The sequence below is a fragment of the Patella vulgata genome, chromosome 6 (assembly GCF_932274485.2).
Source record: "Patella vulgata chromosome 6, xgPatVulg1.2, whole genome shotgun sequence".
Taxonomy (NCBI): domain Eukaryota; kingdom Metazoa; phylum Mollusca; class Gastropoda; family Patellidae; genus Patella; species Patella vulgata.
Genome location: NC_065884.2, coordinates 25,597,885 through 25,615,003, shown reverse-complemented (window position 1 = coordinate 25,615,003; position 17,119 = coordinate 25,597,885). Strand labels below are relative to the sequence as shown.

At 34.7% G+C, this 17,119-nt stretch overlaps 1 protein-coding gene across 1 annotated transcript; it reads right to left on the bottom strand.

Annotated features, from left to right (window-relative positions):
- Positions 1-640: 640 nt before the first annotated feature.
- On the bottom strand, positions 641-14,324 carry LOC126823381 (THO complex subunit 5 homolog A). Its single transcript, XM_056101648.1, has 18 exons — positions 14,131-14,324; positions 11,411-11,554; positions 10,137-10,253; positions 9,616-9,713; positions 9,201-9,276; positions 8,961-9,031; positions 7,819-7,933; positions 7,175-7,307; positions 6,637-6,711; positions 6,163-6,206; positions 5,637-5,733; positions 5,146-5,260; positions 4,019-4,120; positions 3,285-3,490; positions 2,710-2,901; positions 2,201-2,316; positions 1,307-1,491; positions 641-849 (listed from the first exon to the last, which is right to left on the bottom strand). Exons 1-18 carry the CDS (start codon positions 14,236-14,238, stop codon positions 786-788), a joined length of 2,058 nt encoding a protein of 685 aa, XP_055957623.1. The 5' UTR covers positions 14,239-14,324; the 3' UTR covers positions 641-785.
- Positions 14,325-17,119: the final 2,795 nt, after the last annotated feature.

The window sequence follows — 17,119 nt, the reverse complement described above, 5'->3', positions numbered from 1 at the left end:
CGCCGGAAAATTCAGAGGAACTTTCTCGACCAACACTAGGAGCGAAAATGGGTATGTCCGGTGGAACACAATAACTCTCCTTCTTAGGTAGAATGTTCGGACTTGCTGTAGGTGTCCATTAGGTGGATTTCTTCATTGAGGTGGGTGATAAGCATTTTCTGCTTAGACTAGCAGCTTCTGTCTGTAGAATGTTCAAAATTTGTGTTTTTTATTTTATTTAGAAAAATATCTTGACTGAGTTAAATGATAAGCACTTTCTGCTAAGGCCAAGTAGCTGTCGTCGTTTCTTTAGGTAATATCTTATTCAGTCAACGAATGTGCTGTAGTCCGAGAGCCACCTTTTTCACTTGATTGTCACTATTCGTAGGATTAAGAGAATTCAATTCTGAAACATTCAATCACATATCCCCTTTGACTATTTTCTGCTCAGGTTTAAGCAATTTGATTAGTTGAAACTTTGGAACACGATAACTTAGATTCTATGAGAGGGAGGATGAAACTTGGTGTATAGTTTCATTACATTTATACCCTGATTAAGTTCAATAATAAGCATGGTAAAGTAATTTGATTGTCCAAGGAATAGGTCGTCTGTCCATCCTCGTGAGTTTCCTCCCACAGGAATTTTTAAAATGATAATAAATACATTGATTAATTTGTTTATTGTATGAATAAGACAGCATACTATTTGTGATGACACCAATACAGAATATAGGTACAATAAGTGTTAAAACTATTCTGTATTAATGGTGAAATACAATATATACAATATGAATGTACAATAAGTACTAACGATGTGTAAATATACCAAGATCTGGTATATATTTATACGGTTTCTTTCTATCTGGCCCCCTGAAAAATAATAAATATCACAAATTAGTTAATTATTTCGCAAACTGAATCTTATGCTTATTGTTACCTGTGGAAATGACAACAGGTATGAAAAGGTATATATATATATTCATTGTTAAATACAGAGTTTGTTGACCGTTGGTCTCGTTGATGCAGGGGTGTGTTCAGAAATTTAAACATTGGAGACAATATCAAGTTTGACCTGAGGTCTGGGGGTTTAACCAATAATATTTCTGCTCATTTAGGTGCATACATTTATAGGATTAGTGTGGAGTGAGGCCAAAACAGTGGCAATGTGTCCCAATTTTGTTTGACATTATTTTGATGAACATAGAAAAAAATATGCTCTGCGGGAGCAGGGGGGAATCATGACCACCACCCCCCCATCTGACTATGTGCCTGTGATGACACTTATATGGCTATTGTTGACTATCTAAAGTGGAGTTTAAAAATTTACCTGGCAACTCTAGTGAATACTTTATCTTTAGGTATTTCAACTGGCCCGGATAGGTCATGTGATTCTGTTTCTAAATAAACATCGAAACACATGAGAAGTCGTTGAAGTTGATTGGATAATAGGTTATCTCGGGTTTTAGGTTTGATTAGTTCTGTATAATGTACATTTACTTCTTCTTCTAGTTCCTGTAAATATATTAATACATTAAAAGCTAAACTTGGTCTCTCCCAAACACAGAGTTAATTTTAATCAAAATAAACAAAGGGTCTCTTAAACACAGCAGTGAAACCGACCTGCTGGAGAACTTATATGTCAGTCAAATTAATTGCCATAAAATTAGAATTCCAAAGAATTTCAACTTACAACACAATAAATACCATTAAACACCTATATAAATACATTTTAACTCACAACATAATAAATACCATTAAACACCTATATAAATACATATCCAAATTTAGATAAATTTCTACAAATAAACAATTGGCAGATTTCTTTCTCACCAATGCAAAAAGATATGGCTCATATATAGTTTACATAAAATTGTTTTATTTGAGCAGAATTTTGTGACAAATCGTCACACCAATGGAATGGGGTCTGTGGCCTTGTCACAATACTTCAATTTGTTTTATTTCAATTCATCCAGATAGGTCAAGTTATTTGGTTTGAGTCAATGTAAGCAGGAGAAGTTTGCCTGATCAATTCAAAGCCAAACTGCCATGAGTTCTTTAATGGGCTGACAAAATTATGCATTTTGTGGAACTTTGTTTTATTGTCTAAATGAATTGTTATTTTGAAAGGTGAATCTTGAAATATTATTTATATATATTAAATCCAACAGTTAAATTTTCATCTCAGAATTTTTGTTATAATATCAAAATCTCATAAACAGACCTTTATATGGACGTCATTTGTAGCATTTCTTTGAACTTGCCAGGAAATACTAACAACAAACAATGGTGGTACTGTAGGATAGTCAGCACCTACTACAACCTGACAAGTTAATTTAGCTGAAATATTTAAATATAACAATCTTCAAATTTTTGATGAAAAGTCAAAGAAATGTAGTACATTTATATGTATAAGTGGTTGAAACACCTTTGATAAAGTTTCCAACAGGCAATTATAACAATTGTACTTAAATAAACAATTATACTCCATTTAACAAAAAATAGATTTCATTCCTATTTAATTGCAACTCTGAATAAATTTGTTCAATTAAAAACTTCTAATGAATTCATGCTGCCATCTTTATTTGAGTTCATAGAAAGAATAATTCTGAAATGTTTCCATTGATTAAGAGTATATTTTTTTTGTGTTGATATGTGCATTAACATCATTTTTATGTATATATTGTTAACTTTTACAAATATTTGTGTACAATATGAAATGATGTATCATACCTGAACCTCTCTCCATTACAGCTGTAAAGAAAATATCAGTTTCTGATACCATGTCTCCTTCTGTTATATTTTTGGTATAATCTAGACTACAAAAATCTTCATATGTAGATCGTTTCCAGGATACAAGCCGACTCAAGACTTTAACAGGAAACATATCGATAAGACAACTACTTACTGGTATACTGTTTCTCTCTGTTCAAATACAACAAATAATCTTAAGTCTTTAGTTTAAATATAAACCTAACAATATATCATTATAACATAAAACCCAACATATTTATAACTAATTGATATGAATATTTTACTGCCATTTAAATATAAAAAATTTCAGTCATAACTACTGTAAGGGCATCAGGATCCATGCTTTACATAAAAGTTTTAAAAATTAGCTATTTAATTGACATTAAAATGATGTCATATAAAAGCTAATTTCAAGTAAACTAAATCATTAACAACGTAAATAAACATGCGAATCGATTATTGTACAAAATGACTGTAATAATATACTCTAAAAATCAGACATAGAAGTAATAACATTGCAAACTCATTGAGTTATTGTTATAATATATACCTACCTAATGTTGCTAGTTGATGTAGTAATGCCAATCTAGCCTTTAATCTTTTACGTAACTGTTTTATTGTTTGTTGCATATAAGCCGAACTAAAAGAACTTCTAACAGTAACAGGGTTACCATCACCAAGAAACTGTAAACCTCCCAACCATTGTGTCCACTGATATGGTCGACCTACTTGACTTACATAATCACTGAACTCATGTAGACTGAAAATAAATAAAATGATATCCTATTCAATTAACATGAAATTACAAGCAATCAGTTAAGTACATTAATGGAAACAATGTCAATTTTATTACTTATAATACACCAATGGTATATTTTGCTGTTAAGTTGTCCTCCATACACATCCAGGCTCTATATATCATACATGAAGAAAACTGCTATCATGCCACTATACAGTGTGCTATGAGGGAAATTTTTGCCGGACAGCAGCGCCACCACCTACTCTTACTCTTGTATCAAATTCCAACTACCATGGGATCTTTTACGTGCTTGCCAATATGTACACGGGACCTCGGTTTTTTATCCCATCCAAACGACTAGAGAGCCCACTGTCCTGCACCACTGACAAGGGAAATCCACGCCATAAAATATCCCGACCAACAGGCTAGCGAGCCAACGTCTTACCCACTTAGCCACCACGAACATGAATCAAGTTCAATCAAACTAGAGCAGTGAAAAGCATGGCATCTGATACCACTTCCTAAGAACAGAAAGGCTTGTTGACTTACCCCATTCTCTGAAGTTCATACTGATTGGCTGGATTGGGTGTGTTGTTACCATGGTCACCAGGATACAGTTCATTTAATATAGAGTCTGGCAACAGTAAATCCCTTTAAAATATTAAATATAAATACCTAACAATGAAGATAGACACAATAAATTATATTCAAAGCAGGGATGTTAGATCGAACACATGTGCTGTTAAGTGTTGGGAGTCTGGTTGCCTGCCGAATTTAGTGGGTATTTTCAAGTATCTATGTTTTCCTTCCACAGTAGTGAGTAAACACCCCTGCACGCAAATTAATGAAATAAAATATACCATGGCCATCCTAAGACAAACTTTCTTGTGTTGAATGGATGTTAATCCCATTTATTTGATAATAAAAGTATATAAGTTCACTTTTCAAAAATCTATACAAATTGTTTATGTATTATAAGTATTTGATATTCAAAGACTATGACGAAGTAACTATGTGCTAAAGGTACAGTGAGTGTGTGGAAGGTTGGGAGATACAGTTTGGGGAAAAAAGGAAACGATTCTTCAAAGAATCCAAAGGTAATTTAATGATCCCCAATCAACAAAATTGTATTAAAACCAAGGTTGTTGGTTCCAGGATGTGTTGTTGGAGGGCTACCTTGGCTTCCAGTCCGTCAACGTATCAATTTTAAAATACTGTCTATTACGTATTATGCTCTAAATGACGATTCTTCACCTCAATACCTTAGAGACAATCTCTTAATTAAGCCTTTTTCAAAAACAAAGTCCAGTGATAAATCTTTCGCACTCAGTGCTCCAAAGTTATGGAATTCAATATCATATGAAACCAAAAACGCAAATTCTATTAAAGGTTTTAAAAGTATCTCAAAACCGAACTTTATAATCACATATACAACCGATTGAATAAGGTGCTAGCTGTGTTTGTATCAAACTTTTACCATGTGTACTAAATAATGTTCTCTGTTTTTGTTTATGTCTTTTTTATGGATTAATGTGTTGTGATTGTTGTAATTCTATATTTGTTGTACTTATGTAAAGCACCCGAGAGCAGCTCGCTGAGTTGAATTGTCGGTGCTAAATAAATTATTTATTATTATTATTAAACGAGTTTAGTAGAAATATGTGTTAAATGCTTACCCTCCTGATATAGAATTGTGTACAGCATCTAAACAACTTGGTATAACTTTAACTTGTACTGTAATTATCTCTAGTTGTAGTAAATAGGAAAATGTAAGTAGTAGTTTACTTCCTTCTGTAAAACAAAAAACAAATTATACACACTACAACCATTTCACAGATAACTAAGGAAATAATAATCTCCTAGGGGAAGCTATTCATAAAAACTAATTTTGTATAATAAGAATTCAGCCTTTTCATTGGATAAAAATCCTATTACAAATTTGAGCTCTTAACCTATGAAAAGTCGGAATCCTTAAAATATTTTAGTTTAAGATTTCGTGAATAAAATACTTTAATTCATTATAAGAATAATGATAATTATGCAGTGCAAATTAATTGAAGCTGTACACAGCTTAGTTTTCTGTCAAGAATTGTCCTCGATAGATAGATAGTAGTTACTGATGATGACTTTTGAAAAAATTAGTTGAATCATTAGATCATTATCTCACCTTTACAACTAATCTCCATGGCAACCGTTAGGGGATGTTTACGTAGAACTCTTTGTTTCTTGTCAGATCTTCTATCTTCAGTTGTTTTGCGCCGTCTCTTAAATTAATCATTAGAAAATAAAATGGATTTGTAGAAATCTGCACAATTTAAAATTAAGTAAAACAAACAAAGCTTTAACAAAAACATTAAAAAAATTTTTTATGATGAAATGAAATGGGGTTCTGCACTGATTGGCCTAATGAAGACAGAATATGCCATAGAGTGTGATGCTGGATAGCGGCACTATGGCCAATTGTTATTTCAAATTTCTGCTGCCAATGTTTACACAGTTTTCTGTCCCATTCGAATGACTATACATGGTTCCCTGCCAGGCCCTCTGTCCAGCACCACTGACAACAGGAAACCATGTTGGAAATTCCTGATGAACTTTCTCTGCCAACACCCGGATCGAACACAGAACCTCAGGTTAGAGAGCCACGTCTAACTCATTGAGTTACCGTGGCTCTCAAAATTTTATGAACTTACTGTTTTCTTTTCTTGTTCTTCATTATCGCTGTCACTATCTTCTTCTACATAAATATGTAAAAAACAAGATAATTATGTTAGTTACAGAGAAATATATCTACTATCATTTCATATAAACTATCCTTAACACTTCAACCGCAGAGTTTCGGAAATTTCACAATCTCTACAGACCAAGATGTCTGACACCTGTACATAAACAAATTAAGGTGGTGGCTGGAGATCTGGACAATTGTATTTCTGGGAACTACAATTTTGCTGATTTCCAAGATATCACCTTGAAGTGTTGGTCATTCCCACATATGTCTGACTTCTTACGTCTGGAAATAAGTGAGGGTTGTAGCCGGACAACCGGTTGGATCCTACTGTAGTCACTACAACATATGCTTATTAAAGTCCTCTTATCATCTGATATTATGAGGGTAGTCAATATTATAACAACTCTTAAAGAAATATGTCTTTTAACCGGTAACATACCTATTTCTTGCACAGACATATCTAAAGTTTTCGCTGAATGAATGTCTCCTTCTATAGTAACTTTCAAATATTTGTCTGAAAATAAACAACCATTATTACACAATCTCTATTCTATAACAAAATAAATGATGAATTAGCTGTGGTCCTATATCCAATATATTATCAGTGTATTGGGCTTTCACAAGAAGGAAAGATTACAATGGATGTAACATCCACCCATATCTACCCATCAGTAATATCTACAGTAATTAAATAAAAATAGGAAAAAATGTAGCTTAGATGATGTTTACTAATCAGATTGCAGTAGGCTAATTAAATACAATTAGGCATGGATAGCATTGATGATGAAGGTAGATTCCAAGTTTCATCAAAATCCATTCATTAGAAATAAAGATAGTCAGTAAAAAGACCAAATTTACATCAAACTTGTTCTCTTGTGCCTAACGAGCTATACTTGATCAAGACTTCAGATTATTACCAGTACCCTATGAATAATACATAATGTTGAAATAGTAATTAAATATAAAAATCGACTTACCACAAGCATCTTTATAAGCTGAAGATTGCATATATAGAACATAGAGAGGATGAGGTAAATGTAGAGCTGTTTGATGTTGTTCTCTAGTCTCATCATACGGCATGTTCAAATATGATTGTACAGGTTTAGTAGCCTGAAATATTTAAATCACATGGGCTTCAAACTTTTCTGCACAGACTTGGCTAATGGAGACAGGTATACGCCATACAATGTGCTATGAGGGAATTTTCCCAAACGGCAGCACTACAGCCTACACTTATTTTGAATTTCTACTGTTTAGGTGCTTTTATGTGCACGCCAATTTCTACATTAAACCTGTTTTCCGTTCTATCCAAACGACTAGACACTGTCCTTGTCAGGCCTTTGTACTGCATTGTGTAGGGGGAAACCGCGACTGAAAATTCTAAGGAACTTTGCCGGCTAACACCATGAGCGAACATTAGACCTCCTGTTTAGTGAGCCAGTCTCTTACTTACTGTGCCAGAGTGGCCCCCAGTCTGCATTATTCAGTCATTATATATACACATAATCCACATAGTAACTTTATCTTTTGACTATTATTTTATTCACTATCATTAAAAGATAATTTAATTAATTTGTTTGCTAGCCAATGCTCTTTAGTGACAACAGAAGGGAGGAATTACCTCCAGAATTGAGTTAAGTTTTGGTTGTAAACTGTCGAGATATTCTTGCTTTGTGTCAATTTCTTTTAATATTTCATCTTTACTACAGGAAACTTCTTTTAATTTCTTAGATAACCTGAAAGATATGAATTATACTGTGTGTACCCTGTTAAAGAAGGCTATCCTCATTTGCATGTATCCAACAATGCATCTAATTTTCACAATCCAAACTGAATTGTACTCAAATTCACTATTCAACATTTAAAAAAGAAAACAAATCCAAAATATCAGCTTTTAACTTTTATTAAATCTGAGGTATGTTATTTCTAATTATGTAAATCCTGCCATTCTGTGAATCACAAAAAGTATCTGAACGGCTTTTTTCACTGTACTAGCCATATTGAAAGCGTTGTGTCAAAATTTATCTCCTTAAAAAGAAGTGAAAAACGCAATTCGTGGCAGCTATTTTTCATTTCTGTTTACAAATCTGCGATAGGGAATAGTGACTTTTGCGTAAACCAAAAATCTGTCGTGACGGAACAAAACCGATTCCTATCTTTCGACTGAAATTTCATGGCCTGCTATACAATTTGTTTACCATGACAATGGTCACAATTGAAGCCACACATCCAATTCAGTCGGGTGGGGGATGTCCGAATGGTTAGCATGTGCGCGCTGTATCATAAGGTCTGTCATTGAGTCAACTAGCGTGGATTCGATTCCCTGGTTGTACGTGGCAAGGAGTAGGGTCGCCTGTCCAACCTCGTGGGTTCTCTTCGGGTCCTCCGGTTTCCTCCCACTGCTAAAAACCCCTATGCGCAAGCGAATTATTGAAATAAAATTGAGCCATATGTTAGTCCAAAAATGACCTAGTTTTTGTCGAGTGGATGTTATTAAACATCATCTCTCTCTCTTTCAAATTCAGTCACCTAAAAATTTCTTTACAATTGAATATCAGTTAAAACAGCAGTAAAAATGGCCAGTTATTGGCAAATACTGATATGCAACAATAACGCAATTATCAGTCGATTCCGATGTTGTAACCAATGATTGACTCATACCTAAATAAAGGTGATGCATTTTTAAATTTTCTGCAACAAAATATAAAATAAACAGAACAGATGTTTAGATCTGCAATAACAAATATAGCAATAGAACTATACCTCTGTCTTTGTTCTAATTCCCAATCTAATCTTGACAATGTCAACTGGTGATCGTCATTTTCAGTTATTTTCTGAAGAATAAAATAATTCAAATAACAGATTTGATAATGTTCAATTAGGCGAACATAACATAATAAAAGTAAATCTTCAATAAAAGTTGGAAACACAGCTGTGGCATCATCAATCATTATTGGGTAGTGTGTAAGGTCAAGGTATAGATAACATTATTTGGAAACTTACAGGTTTAGAAATGTCTTCAGGAGCTTCTTTGTAAAACTGTTCAACTGGCACTAACTCAATTTCTTCATCTTTAGACCTTAAAAAATGTATTGAAAATTGATAATAAATTGATAAATTGATATACATGTCCTAGTGCAAAATTTCTGTCTCCTTCCCAAGCAAGCAGCCGAAAAACCGAGGTCCCGTATACACATTGGCGTGCACGTAAAAGATCCCTTGGCAGTTGGAATTTGATATAAGAGTAGGCCATAGCGCCGCTGCCCGGGCAAAAATTCCCCTCATAGTACACTGTATGGCGTATGCCCGTCTTCATTAGCCTAGATAGAAGCAGAACAGTAGGACGTTAAACCCCATTTCATTTCATTTCACAAGAAAAGATGAATAACAGTGAGCTATGTAGATAAGCATAACTTACTTAAATTCCAAACATTTATTTATCTCTTTTTGAAGATGCATAGCTTCATATAAAAGATTCTGGAGTTGTAAATGATATTGATCTATTCTTTGTTTAGCCTGAAAAATAACCACAGAACCAAATTAAAGATAAATAGATACTTAATATCTATTATAGTCAATCAGGCCTGGAAATAAACATTTTAACTGTACCTAACAAAGTATCAGGCATTAATAAACTTTGTATCAGACAAGCATTATAGTCATTATAAACATCATTAAAAACATTGCAAATTTAAATGCCAGATAAAATGGGAAGTATCAGAGGGATTGTGTCTGACAAAGACTGTATATTTGTCTGATAATGTATGTGACAAGTGCCTTATTTCCAGGCTTGCATTGAATACTTAATTCAAACATTTATAAAACTACAAGTACCCTGAAGAAAATCACTGATTATGTTGCCACACTAACATGCCCAAATCATGTTTTTCGGGGTTGAATTTAATCTATATTTAATTAGTTTTGAACTCAAAATGATACCTCATTTGTAGCTTCTCTGACTTTACGACATCTAAAATGTGATAATCTATTCATCTTCTTTAATGTAACAAACTGTAGAGTAGCCTGGATTCTTTTTTCGTCTAATACAGCATTATTCTAGAAAATACACATAAAATGAAGTCAACTACCAGCCATAAGCTTGATTCTAATTCAAACTATTATTTATCAATTATGAGGAAAAAAATTGTCACAAAATTAACATGAAGAAAAATATCTTAAGAGAGAGAGAGAAATGGGGTTTAATGCCCACTTGACACAAACTAGGTCATTTCGGGACTAACACATGGTTCAATTTTATTTCAATAATTTGCTTGCACGTAGGGGGCTTTAGCAGAGGGAGGAAACCGGAGGACCCGGAGAAATCCCACGAGGTTGGACAGGCGACCCTACTCCTTGTCATGTACAACGGGGAATCAAAACCATGCCAGTTCCCTCAATGACAGCACATGCTAACCATTTGACCATCCAACCACCCCAATATCTTAAGAAAGTAATAAATTGTTTTAATGGCATTTAGTATAAGACAGTAATACTGAATTTTCATGTTTATAAATTTGTGCTAAATGCAGCTAAAATGCTTTTCCCTTATTGAATTAAGTCAAAAATAAAATTGTGTATCTGAATCCATTTTAGGTGTTAATTTGTTTTATGAGGTGACATTTCATTTCAAATTTTACTTCCGAACAATATGTAAAGTCAACTCAATTCAACACTTTATTCATTTGACATAAATCCAATCTGATTAAAATACAGATCTATATTTCGTTTTGTTTTTTTTATACTTTCGATGACCTTCACTACATGAAGATCTGACCGGTTGTAGTGGGAGGGTGTATCAGGGGCCATTCGAGCAGCCTTTGACCCTATGACTACAGACATTTGATTAACCAATCAGCGTTGATGTTTCTAGTGGGATGCCCACCGTTTTGTGCACCACACACAAAGAACTTGCTGCAACAGATCGTTTCAGTGGCTAATCCCTCACATCAACCAGAACGCAGGTTATATAACGACTCTTCCAGATCCTAGTGTAGTAAAGACAAGTAAAACGAAAAGTTGAAATATAAAAAACTGAAACAGGACCTGTGTTTTAAACAGATTGACATAAATGAAAGAGATTTGGCACTTATATAATATTCACATTCTAGCACCAATTTAACACTATATATTAACCTAAATCAACTAAGACATTTTATAACTCTATGTTATATAACTTCACTTTCAAACATTTTAAACATAGTAATGTTATTTACCATCTTGCCACTGACTCGCATGGCTTGTATGTCTGTAACAGCATTTTTAATAACACTGGATGCTCCTTCAAATAAGTCTAAATCTTTCTGTGGGTCTCGTGTATCAACTTCTGTTTCTTCGGCATAAAATAAAGCTGCCCCATCCTAGCAAGATAAACGCCATGATTATTGTAATAAAGACATAAAAGAACAATGTTTATAATAATACTGTACAATGGATTTTATTTAACCAGAGTTGATTTCAAACACACAGAAAAGTTTATAATAACCAAAGTTAAGTAGTTTGTCCATAATCTTGTAGTGACTGTTGTCCAATATACATGAAAATGTGTTTTGTTTTGTTTAGTTTGCTCATAATCGAAGAAATCTGTTTACAATTTAGGACGGTTCAGACAGTAAGCAAGAAGTTTTTTGTGCAGTTTATGAAACCACTCAGCCACTTTAATACATTAGATGTTACAAGACCAATTGAACTATTGAGAACTTTTTCTAATTAAATCTACAAGAATACTTAATTCGTTTAATCAAATTTGCCTAACCCAAGGAATGTACTTTGTACAGCAATTAAGTTAATAATGGTAAATCTTAAGAATTGTAAACCGTATTTTCAGTTCTTCGTTGAATTAGTTAGTACCGTATTCTAATTCCATTTTTACAGAGCATACATGAATGACCCAGACAGTAGCCTACTCGTCACTAGCCTAGATAACAAATCTTACCTCTCAACCCTCCGTGTTTCAAGATAAGAAATGATGCCATTAACTCCAATGTAGCACATGCGGGAGCGATTCGCACCCGGCATTTGTAAACAAAATTGACAGTATTTTTAATCAAAACAACGATTGATTATTGTTATTTATAATATTTCTGCCACATCCAACTACAATTTAGCATATAATCCTAACTGAAACGGGCAAGCGCTGAAATAAGCGTCCGGACACGGACAATGTCCGGGCGAATTGACCCCTTTTGACAGGCCAAATTGCCTTTCGTCCGGACATAATTGTCCGACCGTGTTTTTGTAAAACATTATGTCAAAAATATTTGAGTCGATCGCTATTTATTATTAGACTCGAAAGTCCAGAACCAAAAATATCAATGACCCGAGTCATAGTGAAAATGTTACTATTTATATCTCGGCCGCGTGCAGATAAAATCTTCAATAATTTTTAGAATCGACTCTTTTACGCTGGTTATATCAACGACCCGAGTCATAGTAAAAATATTACTATTTATACATGTATCTCTCTCGGCCACGTGAAGAAAAAATAATGAATAATATTGAGAATCGGCTCTTTTACACTGGTTATTCGAGTCTCGTAGCTAGCTTTGCGTTACTTTCGTATATGATTAGCTCTAAATCACACCTAACATGACATGTAATTATATAAATTATTAGTAATAAAAGTAATAATATTTTAAAATTAGTTTACAAGAAAATGTCCAAGTTGACTATGGATGTAATTAGGGACAGATTTTTTATACGAAAATATCTCACTTTGTTGGACACTTCCAATGTGAATGTAAATAGAAGAGCCGTGAAAACATGTCGAATAAAATAACTTCTTACTTTTCCCAACCCTCGGACACGGATATCCCGGCTAGTGGGACCGTTCCAGAAAATTCAAAGACTGGTACTGTGTCTTAATCTTATGTCTCTCATAAAGACACTTCTAAACAGGGGGCGTCGCCGTCACCAGTTGGAAAAATACAAAAACGAGCCGTAGAACTAGAAAAGTGGATCAAAAATGACTTGGCAGATTCTGAACCATTTACGACAACTCAAGATGTCTATTCTTTAGTTAAATTTGAATCTTAATCAGAGTTTTTAGGATTTAGTCCCCAGCCCCACCAAAGCGATTAATGACATTATTATATGAACTATAAAGTTGTATTCCATATACATATAAAAACTTAAAACTCCAGGTTGTATGTGAGTCATCAATTTATTTTATTAATAAATGTATGTATAATAATATATATAAACATAGTAAATTTCAACAGTTTTTTGGTTTAATATACTTTATAAAGTATTTGTCAGGCTGAAAATCTGAAATGTCCGGCCGAAAATCAGTTCAGCCTGACATGATGTCAGGCTGAACCTTAGCAGTTATTTCAAGGCTTGGAAACGGGTACAAATCGTCGTTTTTAAAATCGAGGCGTTAAGCCGTTACTAAGACCGCCATCTTTTTAAACGATACGCTGTCATCATGAAGGCGGGGCTAAATATAAGGCTTTTATAACAGCCAATCAAAAGGGCAATCTTAAGCATTTTAACTATGAGTATGAATGGATTTTGATGGCGGTGATTGATTGTCAGACAAAAACAACACTTCATTAATTAAAACGCGAATATTTGGAGTTAGGCGACAGTTGTGCCACTACATTGGCCTCTGTAAGTTTAATTAATCATAATAGCATAAACTCATCTTATTTTAAAGATGTAACATGCATTAATAAAGAAATTGAGTTTGCCACTTGGAACTACCGCATCCAATCGTAGCTAAAAACAAACACATCAGTATATCTCAACGTTTTAGCTACGTTCTCGTAGCTAGTCACTAGCCTAGTTCAGACTAGCCTTGTCCAAAGTAGTTCAGCTCTGAAAGTGACTACAACAAGTACATGTAGTATATGTCAACAATGATTATGAACAAGAAACCAAATCTGTACGTCTGCAGTATCACTATCATGATGAGTATCATGAGTATCGTATGTACCTTCGATGGTTCGACTCTGCTCTTTTTAACATCTGGGGATGAAGATTCTGTTTTGATTATTCTCTTTTTCTTTCTATCTTTATCTCCATCTTTAGTTATTGATGCCATGTTTATCTTTTATCAAATCATTGATTAAAATCTATGGAAAGTTACCGTACCGGTAGATTTTTTTTTTTTTTTTTCAACCGGAAGTAGTGTTAATTTTACATCACAGCTAGAAATGTTTGTTTTCGTATAAAGTAAGCAAAATTCGAAATTTAACCCATTTGAATAGATAATAATGATATGTTAAACTTATATCAAATATATATAAAAGTAAATTCATAAATATCATAGAAAAAATTAATTTAGACAATACTACAGTTACCTCCCATGCATCATCAAATTTACATGCAAAGCCACAGCAATTCCTCCGATAAATTTATGTTTTCTTTAGCATACGCGTGTTGTTGTTTTTTTGTTTTGTTTTGTTTTGTTTTTTTAAGAGAAGAAAAAGACATTATTGATATCGCGTAAATAATGCTAATAAATTGCCGTTGCAACGCCATACAATGATACATTATCCAAGGGCGAATCCAGGATTTTCAGAAAGGGGTGGGGCGTGCTGCCCCAAATTGGGAGTGCGAATCCCGACCCTCTTGGTGGGCGGACTGACGGGCAATCAACCAAATCACCAACCGGAATTTGTTTCAAATTAGGTGTGAACAATTAGGGTAATGAAAGGACAAATGCTATTAATGTTCATCGTTCTGCGACCTTCCGTGACGGAGTTACCCCCCCCCCCCCCCACACACACACATACACACACCCTTTTTAAAAAATCTATTAAAATAATAATTCGGTAAATAATGAAACAGGTATACAATCAACCAATATTCGTTCTGCACCCCACTATAACATGCGTCTAACATACCGATCAACCAATATTCATTTGGCAACCCACTCCAAGAATGTGTCGCTAGTTTATGTTCTCGCATGACTGGCTGCCCCCTGTACCCCAAATGAATAGCCCCCCCCCCCCTACACACAAAAAAACCCCACAAAACTTTGTTATGTACGGTGTATAACTTTCGGCAGAGCACCATAGACTATAGAAGGCTAGTGGGTGACGATGGGTTAAGAAAGATTAAAACAGCCCTACGAACATTTAATACGGATTTTATTCATACGTTTCTTTTAATCTTTATTGATGATTATTTGATTATTCAGTTCCGTCATCATCCATCATCATATCGTCAGGTCTAACTGGACTATTATTTGGATTTGGACCAGCATTCGTCGGATCCTTTACATCAAGATCTTGAAGTTTTCTCTGCATTTTTCTAAATGATTTTTTCTCTGACCATGGAATAGGGCGGTTTTCACGGGGACCCTGATATGAATCTTCCCATACAATAGGAAGCGTTTCAGCACTGTCCAATCCCCTGAGGAGTTCTGCTCTAGATTCAAGAGTGTCGGTCGCATCTGGAAAAGGCTCTTCGTATTTCACACAGGTTTGTGAATCTGGACTATCCAAAGATTTGGAGGAGTGGATGGATTCAGTGTCATCTCCTTTGGTCAATCCATTGGATTTCAAAACAAAGTTAGATGGCCCATGTCTGGCCCCAGAATGACTGTCAGCTAATTGACTAATCTTATCAAAATGTTCTTCAAACTCTTCGTCGCTTCCCAGATCAAGACGCAGTTCACCTGCCAAATCACGAGAATAACGGTATCCAGTGTAAACCCCACATAGGCGTTCATAACTTCGTATATCGGTAGGACATTGGCCCACGTCAGGTTTGCTACGATTTTTGACCTTGGAATAGTTGTTGCGATCTTGATTATCTGAAAATACCTTACCACCGTGACCCTTTAAGCAATTTATATGTTCCAACGACATTTGGGCTACAACCCGGGCTGTTTTGGTGAGTGTTTCAGCAATGTCCTGAACAGCATCTGACTCCATCACTGCTCTCTCGGCTAATGTCACGGCACAATTAGCTCTTATTTCGGCTTCGTGGGCTTGACACCTGGCGTGATGGGCAATTAAACTTATTTCTCTTGAACGGCGAAAAACTTCTTCGACATTGAATTGACCTTGTTCGTCCCGTGTTTCCATGATTAGATCTAGACACGAGATATTAAAATTTCGAACATTTAAAAATTTGCTAAAGCATGACGTAGTTGTTGTTTACGTACAATATGACGTATATCCACGGAATTTTGTTCTATTCTTTTAATTCTTGGAGCTTGATATATAAAATGTAAAAAAACCCGAACTGTTGCATTGTTATTTCTGGTAAGACAACCATCTCAACTACTGAGATAGATAAGAAGAGAATACACAACGTGAAAGGGCCAAGGGGTATTTAACAAGTCAATGAACAATTAAAAATAGGCCTACTAGACGATCACAAGGCTATTAAAATTTGTAGCAGAGAAGAGAGAGTATGTGTCACATGTTGGATGTGGGGAGTTTTCCCGTGTATTTTCCACATCTAACCAGCAACTGCATAGCACTGCAAAGTGCTACAGCTCCGGTATCATCTGAAAGAGCTATGACCCCTGTTCCAAAATTCTTGTGAACCCGACAGATGCTATGATTTTTAACAGATGTTTTTCTTCATTTTGATGGTGGGGGGGGGGGCAACATTTCGTTCTGGAGTTACATTCCCTTTTCTGAAAACGTTTGTGAATGTGAGATAACTATTGGTGTGAAGCATTGAGATCACAAGAGGACAAAACATAAATATTCAGCATTCAGCAATCGTTCGTCTCAAAGTTACGCTCATTTTCTGCCCCCCCCCCCCCAAAAAACCCCCAAAAAACCCGTGAACATGATTTTAATGCATTTGTTTCAAATTAGGTGTGAACAATTAGGGTAATGAAAGGACAAATGTTATAAATGTTCATCGTTCTGCGACCTTCCGCCACGGAGTTACCCCCCCCCCCCCTTCCCCACACACACCCTTTCCGATAGAAGTCCGATTTTTTGAAAGAATCCTAA

Coding starts and splice junctions, on each gene's coding strand:
- LOC126823381 (XM_056101648.1), bottom strand. CDS start 14,238: ATGGCATCAATAACTAAAGATGGAGATAAAGATAGAAAGAAAAAGAGA. Junction 10,254..11,410: donor TGCGAGTCAGTGGCAAGATG/GTAAATAACATT, acceptor TGTATTTTCTAG/AATAATGCTGTATTAGACGA. Junction 4,121..5,145: donor CACAATTCTATATCAGGAGG/GTAAGCATTTAA, acceptor AATATTTTAAAG/GGATTTACTGTTGCCAGACT.